At 49.6% G+C, this 14,592-nt stretch overlaps 1 protein-coding gene and 4 non-coding genes across 6 annotated transcripts; 4 read left to right on the top strand and 1 right to left on the bottom strand.

Moving 5' to 3' along the window:
• Positions 1 to 215: 215 nt before the first annotated feature.
• LOC122228609 (transcription initiation factor TFIID subunit 4-like) lies at positions 216 to 8,262 on the top strand. Of its 2 annotated transcripts, none has more exons than XM_042953747.1 (3): positions 216 to 300; positions 7,505 to 7,634; positions 7,743 to 8,262. In XM_042953747.1, exons 2-3 carry the CDS (start codon positions 7,530 to 7,532, stop codon positions 8,178 to 8,180), a joined length of 543 nt encoding a protein of 180 aa, XP_042809681.1. In that variant the 5' UTR covers positions 216 to 300; positions 7,505 to 7,529; the 3' UTR covers positions 8,181 to 8,262. The 2 variants fall into 2 exon arrangements, with proteins under 2 accessions (XP_042809681.1, XP_042809680.1); XM_042953746.1 differs by lacking the exon at positions 216 to 300 and adding an exon at positions 5,842 to 6,139.
• Positions 988 to 1,061, top strand: TRNAN-GUU. Its single transcript has one exon. It is a non-coding gene; the product is annotated as a tRNA-Asn (tRNA).
• Positions 8,166 to 8,238, top strand: TRNAV-CAC. The gene has a single exon. It is a non-coding gene; the product is annotated as a tRNA-Val (tRNA).
• A 4,602-nt stretch (positions 8,263 to 12,864) lies between the features above and the next one.
• TRNAN-GUU lies at positions 12,865 to 12,938 on the bottom strand. Its single transcript has one exon. It is a non-coding gene; the product is annotated as a tRNA-Asn (tRNA).
• Positions 12,939 to 13,469: 531 nt separating this feature from the next.
• On the top strand, positions 13,470 to 13,541 carry TRNAH-GUG. Its single transcript has one exon. It is a non-coding gene; the product is annotated as a tRNA-His (tRNA).
• Positions 13,542 to 14,592: the final 1,051 nt, after the last annotated feature.

Below are 14,592 nucleotides of genomic sequence, written 5' to 3'. Positions count from 1 at the left end.
CTTCAACTACGATACAAGACCCATTCTCATCTCTCCGGGATCTGGCCCCTTACGGCTGCCAGGCCGCCGAGGAGGTCTTGTTGACCCAGTACGCGCCTCCGCAGCTTCCCTGCCTCCTCTTTGCGGCTCCCTTTTCCCTCCACCTGCTGTGGGCCCCCGGCCCACGCCGACCCCCACCCACCGCACTGAGCACGTACGCAGCGGAGCCGAGCTGAGCGCCGGAAGCTCGAGCCGGCGGGTGGCGCGCGGTTCGTCTTTCCCGTTGCTGCCGCTGCGGATGCTGCTCAATTAACTGGATGGGTAAGTTTGAAAAACAAATTTCCGCTTTGAAAAGCTTTTCACTATTTCCATTCTCGGGGTCCTTCAGTTCCTCAAGGGCCTAAAAGCTAAAGACGACCAAGTAATTTACAAGTCCCAGGAGAGCGTCCTGGTGACTGTCTGACCCTGTTCTCGGCGTGGGGACATTAGAACGACCATCGACCCCGACCCCTGCCGTCGTGGAACCTCCCTGCCGGGCAGAGGAACCCGAAGGAAGTGGAAGCACCGCACCAGCCTCGAAGGTATCTCCGAATGGTGGGCTCTCCTTCTGACCAATTATGCCCTTCCTACTTCCTCCAGGCCTCACATTCGTCCTGGGTTAGGGGACGAGTGCCGATGAAGGGTGGTCTGATGAAGGCAGAGAAGGCGGAAGCGTCACCAGGCGAGCCCACCGGGACGTGCAGCTTCCCTCGGGCCCCACTCGCCTCGGCCCCGGGGACGCTAGCTAGCATTTCAGGCGGGTGGGGAGCAAGGCAGAGTGGGGCCGCTGGACTGCCCTTTTGTCTTCGGAATCTCTCACTCACGGTTTTCACGCGATGAACACGCTTTGTCAACTCCTCTCCGGTTTTCCGAGGCATTGGAACTTGTTTCCTTGTCTAGAGTGCGGCACGTCCCCGAGGTTAGCAGGTACTTACTACCTAAGGAGGCAGGGGAAGGTTGGAGCGCTGTGTCTCTGTGGCGCAATCGGTTAGCGCGTTCGGCTGTTAACCGAAAGGTTGGTGGTTCGAGCCCACCCAGGGACGGGCTGGTTCACTTTTGGCTCAATTCCGCGTGTTTCCTGCTCTTTAGTTAGCACCTGCACATTTCCTCACATAAAGTACACATTACTGGATTCTGGGCCCTAGCCACCTCACAGCACCTAACCGTTCAGAGCCACCCCCACGTCCCAACCTCATTCTCTGACGGTATCTGCTGGCCTATCAGCTTTATACCTCTACAACGCCAACTTCTCAAACAGATAGAAGAACCCGGGTTCTACCTAGTGTGGTAAAACTTTGTAGTCCGCCCTGAAAGATTGGATGAGTAAGTGAAACTTTTTGTGACTCCCGTCTTTTTTCTTTTTTTACATGATTGCCTTCATTGTTCAAACTGCTTGCCTTGGGAAAATTGGTCCCGAGGCTGACATTTTTTTTAAAAAAATGCTAATTGTTCATTTTTTAGAGCATTTTAGGTTCACAGCAAAGCTGAGGGGAAGGGACAGAGATTGCCCACACCCTTCCTGCCCTCCACCCCCACACAAATAGCCTGCCTGGTTGTCAACACCCCCCACTGCAGTGCCTTTGTGCCTTTGTGCCAACTCAGGAATCTGTCCAAAGTCCATAGTTTACATTAGGGTTCACTCTTGCAGGGTGGGTTTGGACAAACGTATCCGGAAATGTGTCCACCGTTATAAGTATCACACAAAGTAGTTTCACTAGCCCAAACATCCTCTGCGCCCCCTTTCTGGCAACCACGAATCCTTTTCCTGTTTCCATAGTTTTGCCTTTTCCAGAAGGTCGTGTAGTTGGAATCACACAGTATGTAGCCTTTTCAGATCGGCTTGTTTCACTTACTAATACGCACTTAAGATTCCTCCATGTCCTTTGGTGGATTGGCAGCTCATTTCCTTTTAGTGCTGAAATACTACTTCATTGTGTGTGTGTGTGTGTGTCACAGTTCCTTTATCCCTCCACCTGTAAGGGACATCTTGGTTGCTTCTAAGTTTTGGCAATTGTGAGTACAGCTGCCGTAGGCATCCGTGTGCGGGTTTCTGTGTGGGCATAACTTCAACTTCTCTGGCTAACAGGGAGCCCGAATGCTGGCTGCTATATTAAGAACATTTTTGGTTTTGTGAGAAATTGCCAGACTGCCTTCCACGGTGGCTGTACCATTTTGCGTTCTCACCAAGCAGTAAGTGAGAGCTCCTGTTGTTCCCCCATCTTCGCCAGCCTTTGGTGTTGATGTGCCTCAGTTCTTTTTCATGGGGAGTAGGAGGCCAAGCATGGTGTCCCGTCCCCAGGGAGTGCCTGGATTTGGGCATTGCTCTATCAATAATGTTGTGATCAGTGGATCCTCATCATCATTGTCCTCTGCGTTTGTTTGACAGAGGCATTTCTTCCACAGTATGTGTGATACTTATTTAACCTCTTCCATATTGCTTTTGAAATTAAGTTGGTTTTATGGTTTTATGATTACGAATTCCTGTACACATATTTTTGGCCACTTGTGCAGGTATTTCTACAGCGTACAGAACTGGAAGTGCAATGACTGTAGTATAGTGTTCATATGCTGCTACTTTGGGGAAGTCCTGCAAACTTGCCTTCCACGGGAGCAGTACCAAATCACAGTCCAGTTTATTTCCCAACCTATCAATGTGCCGTTCTTCATTACCTTGCCCACACTGCAATCTTCCTGAACCCCTTACACATAAGACTTTTTTCTTTCAGGGCCCTGAAATCTCGCTCAGCATTAGATTCATTTTAGTCCACCTCGTCCGTCCCTAGCACCAGCAGCTCCTGTGTGTGTACTGATGTCGCCGCTTCCCCTGAGCTGTGATCATCGAGAGGGGGACTGTCGGGTTTTCCCTTGGCTGGTAACGAAGAACCATTCCACGTCCTGGTTGGTTGGCCAGGGTTTTCCTGCACTGATCACCCAGCCCCAGCGTGGCTCTGGGCTCCTCTGAAGGCTGCCTGTGCCCATGCCTCAAGGGAAGGCTTGTGGAGGGAGGCTCCTGGGCTCCGCTCATCACCTCCCTCATTGACTGTCACAACACTACTATCTCCTTTTATGTTCTAGTTACATCCTGCCTGTGGCTATTCCTAGTGGTGTTTCCGTTACGACGCTGATATACAATTGAGTTTAAAAAGAAATTTACTAAGTAGAAGCTGTAAATCAAAGTATGGAAACTCTTCGGTAATCGGTGATAAAGGTACATGGCTGTGGCCAGCTATGAAAGTGCTGTGTTCCTTAATGAGCTTTGAGAAGCATGATTTTTGTCTCATTTTTATGCGATCTCCTCTGTCCCCCTTGTCACTGCAGGTGCACTCCCTCTTGCCCTGAGGCATTAAGTAGGTGAGAGGGCCTCAGCTGTCTGCTCCACACTTTGAACATAAAAGGCACACTTGACGGGATTTGTTTTCTTTTGTTTTTGTTTTTGTTCTTGTTTGTTTTGGGGAGCCTCTCTAGGGAACTTCCTTGTTCAGACCATTAAAAAGAATCAAGATTTAGTAAATACTTCCGTTGGGAGATGTGATTGCATCATCCCGGGAGCCATGGAGTCTGTTTCTGGGGAGGACTAAATCGTTTTGTTCTTTCTCTTCTTCATTCCGTCCATTAGTTGCCAGTGTTAAGTAGGCCTTACTTTTAACCTTTTCTTTCTTTTCAACATCAGGGAGGCTGAGCCAGGAGGGGACGGCAAATCTTGGTGAAGGCTTCTCAGTGCGCGCTGGCAGGCTGGCCAAACGCGAGGGCTCTGGAGGCAAACTGCCTGGCCCTGAGTGCTGGCCCTCCCCGTCACAGGGCTGGGCCCCTTGGAAAGTCAGACCAGCCTTTCAGTGCCTGAGTGTCCTCACCTGCAAGCAGGGGTGCTGATAACCTACACCGTCTCGGGGTTGTTATGGGGACTAGATAGGTTATGCTCGGTACAGCACCGAGGAACTGCGTGCTGCTCACACGGTGACGCTCGCGCTCGGAGAAAACTGCCAGTATCATTGTAACTAAGACTTCCGTTTTCACTTCTAACTGCACCACTGCTGACTTTCAGCATTCCCCAGAATAAATGAGGAGTGTTAAATGGTTCACTTGGGCTCTCCGCCTCTGTATCAGTGACCAGCACCTGGAAAACTGGTCGCTTGATAATTTCCATGGTGAGTTAACTGACAGGACAGTGCAGCAGGGAACTGGATCCAACTTGATCAAATTCTCGGACCTTGGACAGGCGTGATGAGTGTTCAGCTCCAGGTAGACAATCTTTTGCCCGTGCTTCTAGCAAGAGCTTTTGATATCCAGTCAGACTTACCCGGGGGGTACTAAAAGAAAACTTCAGCTATGCACCAGTGACCCCCCCCACCTTATTTTAAGAAAAAAAGGAGGAAGAAAATGTGATTTGTCTGGAAATTGTAGATTTCACCTTTCAGTGATGATGGAGTATTTGTAGCAGAACAGCATTCGCCCTGAAAAGAAATGAATGAAGTTTGAATGGAAGGAATTCTGCTTGAAGATTTGGAGAACTATCAATGCAGATAGGACCCACCAGTCCTTCAGCTCAAGGGGAGAGATGAGAGAGAAGAGAAACTCAATGGAATGAGACTAATTTTCTGCGTTATCCCCTCAGGGCATTTGCCAGTTCTTGGCAGGAACCGGAGACTGTGAAACTGGAGAGAGGGAAGCTACTAAGAGTCAGAGAAAACAACATGTTAAGTGATCTCATAGGTCTGGACAGAGAAGTTGGGGGCCGGGGGGTGGCGGGGGGGGGGGGGGGAAGAGGAAGGGCATATGGAACTGTCCAAGGATTCAGACTTGAGCAGCCAAGATCCTGGAATGGGTTAAGTGAGCTGGGTGCTTGGTACAGAAGTTCCCCACAATACATTTGCAAATTAAGCTATGTGCATCAAAGGGGCTTGGAAGGCCAGCAGAGTGTGGCTGAAAGAGAGTGGAATTTGCAGCACTACCGTGGTGCTTAGGGGATAAAAACTGAAGCTCAGGATTCATGGAAGAGGAGGGGCCCAAGGAAACATACCAAGGTCGCAGGTAGGAGCCCTGGACGTCTGCAGCACAGCAGTGTGAGCAAACTAGCTGTAGATTGAGGCTTTCCCTGAGGGCGAACCAGCTGCAAATCAGCTTCGTCAAGGATTAGAGGTGATGCGCCCCTCTGCTGCCTGCTGGGGGAGAAGGTGAAAGATCTTCAGAGAAACAACATCTCCAACCTGGCTGTCCTTCACACCACGGGTTCATCATTCAATCACAATATTCTAGGATTGTAAAGGAAGAGAAGCAAGAGAAAGAAGGCAAACCGTAGAAATTGCCTCTTGATATCTTGAGTTCTCAGATAAGAACTCAAAGCGGTAGGTTTTAGGAGAGCCTGGCTGGCTCAGTGGGTAGAGCACGTGACTCTTGATCTCTCTGGGTTGTGAGTTTGAGCCCCACGTTGGGTGTACAGGTCACTTGAATAAAATTTCTTTAAATTACTTAAAAATCAGGGGCACTTGCGTAGCTCGATCGGTTAAGCATCTGCCTTGATTTTGGCTCAGGCTCAGGTCATGATCTTAAGGTTGGTGAGATCTATGGGGCAGAACCTGCTTGGGATTCTCTCCCTCTTCCTCTTCCTCTGCCCCGAGCTTGTTCTGTCTCGCTCTCTCTCTCTCAAAATAAATAAATTGAAACTTGAAAAAATATATTACTTAAAAGTTAAAAAAAAAGATGAAGTGGTATATGATTCAGCTGTTCAGAAAATAGATGACAAGATAAAATATTGCATCAGAGAAATAGAATCTAGTTTTAAAATCTCATGAAAATTAAATATATGTAATAGTTGGCATTTTAAAAAAGTCAGCAGGTCAGTTTAACTGCAGCTTGGACTCAATGGTAGAGAGAGTATTAACCTCGAAATTTGTAAGTGGAAAGAAACTCTCCAGACTGAAGCATACAGAGCCAAAAGGAAGAAATATTAAGAGCGTAACAAAGATAATGAGCCATGTCATGAAGTCCTAACACGTGTGTAATTAAAGTCTCAGGGGTTGGAGGACCAGAAAGTGGGGCAGAAACTATATCATGGAGAATCAAAGAAAAATCATCATGGTCTCTCCAACCACATGTGCAAGAAGTTCGGTGCACTGCAAGCCAGGTAAGGACAAGAAGGTCACACCCCTAAACTGCTGAACAACCAAGGGCAGCTGAAAACAATCACAGCAGCACCCAGATTGGGGTGTGGGGAGGAGGGGACACTCCTATGACATCGTCCAAAGATTGGGAGCTGAAATCTCAGCAAAAACATGAAAAAGAAGACCTCAATGAAGGTCTCAATGAAGGTCCTCTCATAAGAGGACCCTCAGTATGAAGGACCTCAGTATGATTTCCAGCCACCACGTGCTGCCCCCGACCCAGTATCTTTCAAGGGTGAGTGAAGTGAAGACCTTTCCACATAAGCTAACGAAAAAGAAATGCAAAGTGCAAAAGGTAACTCTTCAGGCAGAAGTAACTGCACAGGTCACAGGGGAACTGTGCGGAAGGAAGGAAGGAAGGAAGGAAGGAAGGAAGGAAGGGCAATGAATAGGTAAAATACGTGGCTAAGTCAAATAAATAGGACTCTCTGAGCAATGGTAAGAATGCCTATGTTTTTAAAATGTATGTTGAGGGGCGCCTGGGTGGCTCAGTTGGTCAAGCGTCCCACTTTGGCTCTGGTCATGATGTCATAGTTCACGAGTTTGAGCCCCGCGTTGGGCTCTGTGCTGACACCTCAGAGCCTGGAGCCTGCTTCGGATTCTGTGTTTCCGTCTCTCTCTGCCCCTCCCCTGCTCACTCACTGTCACTGTCTCTGTCAAAAATAAATAAAATAGATAAAATGTATTTTGAAATAAAATTAATGCCAATAACTCAAAAATGAGGAGGGTAAGTGGAGTTAAGATATTCCAAGTATACAGTGCAATAATGTGATAAACGTGTAAATGCTTGTACTAACAGCCAGACTAATATATGCAACATAGCCATCAACCCGGGAAGTTTCCCGGCAAATTATTTCAAAGGGGGAACCACTCTTCTCTGCTAATACTTCCTGGAAATGGAATCACCCAGGAGTATCAGATAGCTACATATAACTATGCGAGGGGCTTATCCGTGTTACCGCCTAAACCATAGTTTGGATGTTTTTACTACAGAGTACTTAATCCATTCTAAACATACACAAGGGTTTGTGTATCACCTCTGTTGATGGGCATTTGGGTTGTATCCGGTTTTGCCTAGTATGAATGATGTTGCACGAACGTTGGTGTACAGGCCTCTTTGGATGTTGGCATTCATTTTTCTGGGGGAGTGAATAGCAATATTCCTAGGTAATGGGGCAGGTCAGGTTTTTCACTGTATGAGAAACTGCCAAATATTAGGAAAGTCGTTGTGCTAAATTACAGTGCAATCAAGATCACGCAGTAATACCGTACACACTCCAATGCGGGAGGGAGAGAGGAAACAGCTTTAAAAATACCTATTTTTCCAGGCTTTTCGTCTTCACTTTGTTCCCAATGCTGAAGGCCCCCCTGAAGGTGGCTGTGGTCACACCGAGTCTCACCACCAGCCTATTCGGGAGACTCCAAGGCAGCCCACCCAAGAATCACTCAAAACGCCAGGTAGGAAGAGACCTTCCCTCCCCAGTCGTGGCTCTGCCACTCTTCCGCTCGGTGCCACTCAACTCGGTTTCTGGCTCTTCCTTTTCATCCCTCTGGTCCGTGACCTAGATTTCACTGGAGCTTGTTGGCCGCGGGCCTCCTGTCAGTGGCTTTAAAGCAGCGCAGGCAGGAGCCCGAGGGACCCCCTTCGCCCAGAGGACACGAAAGAGACGCCGCTCTGCCGGGAGGGCCGCGGGGCAGCGCAGAGCCAACGGGCTGGCGGAGGAAGAGCGCGCACCCGACGTCTGCCCCGGGGCCCCTCGTCCTGGAGGCGGACACCCTGCCTTCGGTGCGGTTCCCGAGGCCAGGCTGCTGAGGGCGCCAGGGTTCCGTCCTCCGGGGCGGGGCCGCACGGGGTCCTTTGCCGGGGCCGCTTCTGGGGCGCGGCTGTTTCCAGGGCCTTGGGCGGTTCAGGCGAAGTCGGCGGGCCCGATAGTTGTGGCCGAAATGCCACTTTTGGGGGTTAGAGCCGGAGGCCCGGCTGCCTGCCCCGTTTCCGTAGTGTAGTGGTTATCACGTTCGCCTCACACGCGAAAGGTCCCCGGTTCGAAACCGGGCGGAAACAGCTTCCTTTTACCACTACCCCCCCACCCCCACCCCCACCCCCCATCTATTGTCCTTTAAAACGCAAAAAGAACCACGGCCGGAGTCCCACCGCCACCTGAAAGCCTTCTCAGCACTCGACCACCAGGCCTGGCCGCTGTGTGTCTGCTCCCAGTCACCTTGGAGAGCGGGCCACACCCAATTAGTCACTCCAACAAGGGCACGCAGGACGAGGCCCACTGCAGGTTACCTTTACTTCCACGCATCCGCTGACCTGCTCATCTGGCGCCTCCGTCTGCCCGACGGGCTCACAGCGACCGTGGCTCTGAAAAGCAGCACGTTCTTCCCTGGGCGGCACACTTGCGCAACAGGTGTATTTATTTGCCTGACTAAGGCAAAGAACACAAACCAGCTGCACCTGGGACCCGGGCCAAAGACAGTAGGTGAGGAGTTTCAGGCTCCACCTAATGAGCCCATGGGGACACCAAAGGAGCCCGTCCCCGTGCCGTCATCAGGACAGCTCTGGAGCTACTTCGGAAGTCGCCAAGTAGAGGGACTCCGCCCCTCCCCCCCCCCCCCCCCCCCCCCGATGAGAGCCGAGTCCTCACCTTACCCATCAGGAAAGTAGGATCAGAAAGAGAGCACGGCCTTGGCTCTGCAACACACACGGCTCCAGCTGGACTAGAGTGTGGCACAGGCCAGTCACCTTGTGGTCAGGGCCCAAGGGGTCGCTGAGGCTGGAAGAAGTGGTGAGCAGCAGGGCAAGGGCTGGGAGCCTTGTGCGGCTGCATTCAGACCCGCGCCGCTGGGAATCGCCTCCGCTTGTGCTCTGTCCGCCTGGGAAATGTCACCTTGACTTTCAGGGTTTTCATCTGCAGGGGCCGAAGCAGGGATCCTGTGTGGGTGGATTCCCCGGGATCGGATCGGTGGGATGGGATTTGGATTTTTCACCGCTACTGCTCAGGTTCGATTCCAATCCAGGAGACTTTGTGGCACTGTCTCCATACTTAGGATTTGCCTTTTCATCCCCCAAAGTCTGGTGTGCACCCAGGGACGCTTGCAGAAGTGGCTGTGCACTGAGCCCCTAAAATACGGGAGGTCAGGAGTCCGGGTCCTTGTAATGGCCAGGCTGGGAGAGAAGAGCTGGGATGAGAAGCCAGGCCAGCGGCTCCCTTCCATTCACCTCAGAAACCCAAGGTCTCACTTCAAGCGTTTTCCTCTAAAGAGAACCTGGGACTTGACTTTGTCACTCCTTTCAAACAAACAAACAAACAAACAAACAAACAAACAAACTTTGAAACATACCAAAACAGTTGCCAGAATGGTCACATCCTATATCCCTCACCCAGGTGCACCAGTTAACATTTCCCCACATTTGCTTTCTCATTCTCGCTCCACATGTACAGACAGGACTTGTGCAGTCATCTCCAGATGATTGTTTGGTCTGCAGTTGCTCCTTTGCCTTGGGCAGTGTCCCGCAAAACCAGCCTCTGCAGGACCTTTCCTCCAGGGCCAGGAGAGGGCTTTGTCCTCTGGAGGAGAGCCCTCCTGTTCCTTCAGGAAGCAGACACCTGTTCCCTTCAGGCTGTAGAGAAGCTTCAGGCAGGCAGGCGGTTCTTCGGCTCTCCTGGATAGGGCAGGCCAGGCGTGCCCTGTGCTTGTAGGAACACGTCCAGGTTGTCGTGCCCCAGCACCGGCTGCCCTCCGGACTCTTCCTGGTGGCTTTGGTGGGCAGTGGATCTAGGGTGAGCCTGAGCTCTAGAACCCCCTACCCGGGGAGAGACCCTTCAGGGAAGTGCAGCTGCTGCCCCCTGGATCCTCCTGCCCTCCAGGCTCTCCTGCCCTGCAGGGATCTTCAAGGGTCCTGGCCCAACAGAAGGTGAAGAATCCTTTCCCCGTGGTGGGAGGATGAGGGGGAGCGGGTGGGAAAATCTTCAAGGGGAAGGGGAAGTTTTCAAGAGCTTTCCAGGATTGTCTGCCTTGGCACTGTCAGGTAGGTGGCTGCCCTGTGATAATGGTGCTTGGTCTTATCTCGTCCTGTCCTTGAGCTTGTCCTGGCTCCACTCTGAGTCCAAGCAGACACAGGCAACCTGATTTGTGGTGTGTATTCAGTTGAGCCCCTTCCCCAAGTGGGGTAGTGACTGAACTTCTATTTCCAGGACCCAAGGGGGGCGTGCAAGGACGCTATTGATGGGTTTTTTTCCCCCTCACTCTTTTCTTTCTCTGCCTCCGCCCTTCCTTCCTTCTCTTTCTTTTCTTTCTTTTTTTTAAAGATCAAGAGTCCCATGCTCTACGGATTGAGCCAGCCAGGCACCCCTCCTACTTCCTTTCTTGCTGAATCTGTAACCCGGGAAAACAGACAAACAAAAAACCCTGTTTAGATGTAGATAAATTGCTCTTTCTTGCTGAATCTGTAACCCGGGAAAACAAACAAACAAAAAACCCTGTTTAGATGTAGATAAATTGCTCTCCGTGCACTCAGGCACAAGGGGAAAACATCAAGTGGATAGTAAGGAATATGTAATCTCGAATACGTTTAAACACTTTAAAGGATTTTAATAATTTACATATAATGCATAGAACATGTTTATATCATGTCATATTTCTAAAGAGGACTTTTTGTGTGCATCCGACTGGTTTAATAGTTGTGGCCTAAAACTGTTTTATGTTGTCTTCCAGGTTTTCTAATAATATAGAAAATATTGGTAGATATATTCTAGTTTATACAGGTCTTGGATTTATTTTCTCTTCAAATTCCTGGTGACACTTAGCCACCTAAATTTCCTATATTGGTTTTACTGGCCCAATAAGCGCACTTCAATTCCAATAGTATTTAAGGAGTTTATACAATATGAAATTATGTGTTTCAGTACATTAAAGAGATCATATAAGATTTGTAAATGGAGAGTAAGTCTTAGAAGTCTGGAACTCATAGTGACTTAATTATTCTTACAATATTTTGGGGTAAAAGTTTTTAGGTATTTTATATTTTTATATTCCACATGCATTTCTCCATTATGTGTCGAGTCAATTTGCAATTTTAAGACCTACTGTTATCTTTACGTTCTTCCAATGATATTAAACTGAGTTAATTAATGTATCATCTTAGCCTAGAACTTTTCTAATTAAGAGAGAAAAAACAAAACACTTTTAATATAATGCTGCTGCACATATTTAGACATCATATAGAGTAGCTGTGGGCAACAGGTTCAGAGGAGGTGTGGGGACCTTGAGGAGATATTGGTGAGGGTGAAAAACACATGCAACGTCTGCTCCAGGAAGTAAAGCGCTGTCAGGGAATGGTAGGGCAACTTTAAAAGATATGAGTGATCAGAGTTCCTGAAAAGACTGGGACTGGGGGTAAAGAAGCAATTTTTGAGGAGACAGCAACAGAAGGATTTCCAATCATTATAATGATTGTAAACCCACCGATCCAAGGAGCCGAATGAACACGACGAATGAGCACAAGAGACAGGAAGAAAACCGTATCTAGTCACATCATAATTGTATTGCGCAAATCCATGGAAAGAGAAAACAAAAACAAAAACAACTGTGCAGAAGCACCCAGAGGAAAAAGACACGGTACGTACAGAACACAAAAGTAAACGTGATGTCAGTTTTCTCCCCGGAAGCGGTGCAAGTGAGAAGGCAATGGAGCAGCATCAAAGTCAAGGTGGAATTCTATGCCTCCCCTCCAAAAAAGGCTTTCAGAAATGAAGGTGAATGACATTGGAAGACATACAAATGCTGAAAGAGTACATCACCAGCAGACCCACACCACAAGAAATGTTAAATCCTCCAGGAAGGACACTGATACCAGATGGGAATCTGCATGTAGCCAAATGGATAAAGGACAACAGAATGGTAACCGCATGGGGAAAAACTTATATATATATAAAAATATATATTAATATATTACATATACACACACATACATATATATACATACATACGCACACATGTATACGTATATATACATATATGTACGCCCACACACCTATGGTTTTTAAATTATTCTTTAAATCTCTGAAAAAACATGGAGCAGATGAAACCAAAGTGATAACGATGGGTTTTGGGCTTTCTAACATGCAAAGTGAAACGCGTGATAGCTGCAGCCTAAAGGTGGGCAGGGGAGTAATGGGAAGAGGCATGGGATCACTTGGAGGGAAGCTGGCAAGTTACAGATGTATATGTTATGAAGCCCAAAGCAGTAGCTGAAATAACAAAAGAAAGAGTGATAGCCGATAAGCCCACGGGGCGGAGAAGTCGGATCATACAAAAACCATGTAAACGCTATGTTATTAGAGCAATTGCTCTTCTAGGACTCTACCCTGTAGAAATGTTGGTACAAGTGACCAAAGATGTGTACAAGAATGAGGACTAAAGCAGTGTTTGTAACCATAAAATTCTAGAACCAACTTAATGTAAAGAATCTAAGGAAGGGGCTAAATAAATACTAGCACAAACAAAGGGTGGAAGAAACTGCATTGTTGGGAAGCGTTCAGAGGGTTCTACTCTTTCGAGGACCTCCGGATTCCCAGCGACCGGTTCTCCTCCAGAGCTCTCCTGCTCTCATCCGTGAGGACCTTAGGTCCTCTGGCTGTGCGCGAGTGCCAAACGCTTTCTACGTTCTAGAAAAGAACTACCGCGTCCCTGGGTGGGCTCGAACCACCAACCTTTCGGTTAACAGCCGAACGCGCTAACCGATTGCGCCACAGAGACCTTCGGGAGAGGAGGCCCCGCCCACAGCCCGATAGAGAGCACGCAGGCCCTCAACGCTAGGAGGAGCCACCCGCCTTCTGTCTGAGGCCAGCGGCGCCTGAGGGAAGCTGAACGCCGCTGGGCTCCCCGGACGGCTCTTCCCGTTTGTTCCGCCTTCACCCGGCCTTCGGCGGGGCCGCTGGGGCTCCCCTCGGCTGCGGTCGCTGTGGGGGAAGCTGGAGAGCCCGCGGGGTGGGGCGTGGTCCAAAGGGGCAAACGCCGAGAGAGAAGCGGGAAAAGAGAAGCGGGGGAGGCGTGGACGCGGACCACGAGACTTCCTAGGGCGCCTGTGCAGAGCCACCAGCCCAATCCTGGGACAAGGAGAATGGTTTTTGATGGTTTTTCTTCCTCGCGTGTCAGAATGGAGAAGAAGGGAAGGAGAATCCAAGGGCGGCCCGCAGTGCTCCGGGAACAAAGCAGCGCGGAAACTGGAATGACTTTGCGGCAAAAGTGCTCGAGCGCCGGCCGGACTTGTCGTCGGGCTGGTGGCGCGCCGTGATCGTATAGTGGTTAGTACTCTGCGTTGTGGCCGCAGCAACCTCGGTTCGAATCCGAGTCACGGCAGTATCTGGAGCACTCGCCATTCCTCTTTTTACTTTGGGTTTCAACTTGCCCCGGCTGCGCCCCTTACCTGGGGGACAGAGAAGGCCCCGCGCTTTCCGCTGGCCACCCCGCGCCACCACGTCTTCACCCGAAGGGAAGGGAAGGAAAACTCGCCACAGCACTAACCTGGCGACCTTCTCCGTTCCGTTGGACTCTGACCTCAAGTCAAATCAACTAAAGGGCTCATCTCCAGCGCCGCTCCAAAATGGCACAGTCCTCGATGCCCTCTACCTGTCCAGCAAGGAGCCTCATATGGTGGGCTCTAGTTGCTGCCAAACGGCGTCTCTGTGGCCCTCAAAATCTAAAGGGTCTGAAAGACCACACAAAAGGTTCCATCACCTAGGTGACACCTCCTCCATAGACCTGTTTGTCGGCTTGAACCTTGGCCCCTGCGAATCAATCTCTGCCTCCGCGGACTTTTTCCATTCTTGGCTCTCTATGATCCTCCTTAACCGTCCTCACGGTGAGCTCCCTCCGTTACTTGCGGTGCGCTCGCAAGGCTTTTAAATGCCTTCGGGCAGCCGCTTTCCACGCCAAAAGGTATTCATCGGGATACCACCTGGAGTTGTGGTCGTGCCACATCTTTGTCAAGAGTGGGGGTGTCCCTCTCTTTATCATGTTGCCGTGCTGCTGGGAGTAGTGCTATCTCAATGTGACTTTGGTATCCATTTCTCTGAGGGCTGAAAATATTGAGCATTCTTTTACGTGCTACGTCGGCCTTGTGTATCTTCTTTTCCCGAGGATCTGTTTCATGTCTTTTACCCATCTAAAACACTTGAGTTTTACCCATCTAAAACACTTGAGTTGTTTGATTTTTTCTTTTAATTAGCAGTTTGGGGGAGCTCCTCACACATTATAATGACAGGTTAGGGGGTTTGTATGCTTTCTCCCTTGCTTGCTTGCTTGCTTGCTTGCTTGTTTTGTCAGATGGGTTTTGTGAATACGTTCTCCCTGTCTGTCGCTTGCTGTTTTCATCGTCTTCCTGGGGTCTTTGGATGAGAAGATATGGTTA

Source organism: Panthera leo, chromosome C1 (assembly GCF_018350215.1).
Source record: "Panthera leo isolate Ple1 chromosome C1, P.leo_Ple1_pat1.1, whole genome shotgun sequence".
NCBI lineage: Eukaryota > Metazoa > Chordata > Mammalia > Carnivora > Felidae > Panthera > Panthera leo.
The sequence above is the reverse complement of the archived record's forward strand: the minus strand, read 5'-3'. Positions and strand labels throughout refer to the sequence as shown.

What these genes read in the sequence shown, in the direction of transcription:
- LOC122228609 (XM_042953746.1), top strand. Translation starts at nt 6,108, where the DNA reads ATGTGCAAGAAGTTCGGTGCACTGCAAGCCAG. An exon ending in TTCGGTGCACTGCAAGCCAG is followed by an intron (nt 6,140 to 7,504) that starts GTAAGGACAAGA and finishes CTATTTTTCCAG; the next exon opens with GCTTTTCGTCTTCACTTTGT. An exon ending in AGAATCACTCAAAACGCCAG is followed by an intron (nt 7,635 to 7,742) that starts GTAGGAAGAGAC and finishes TCCGTGACCTAG; the next exon opens with ATTTCACTGGAGCTTGTTGG.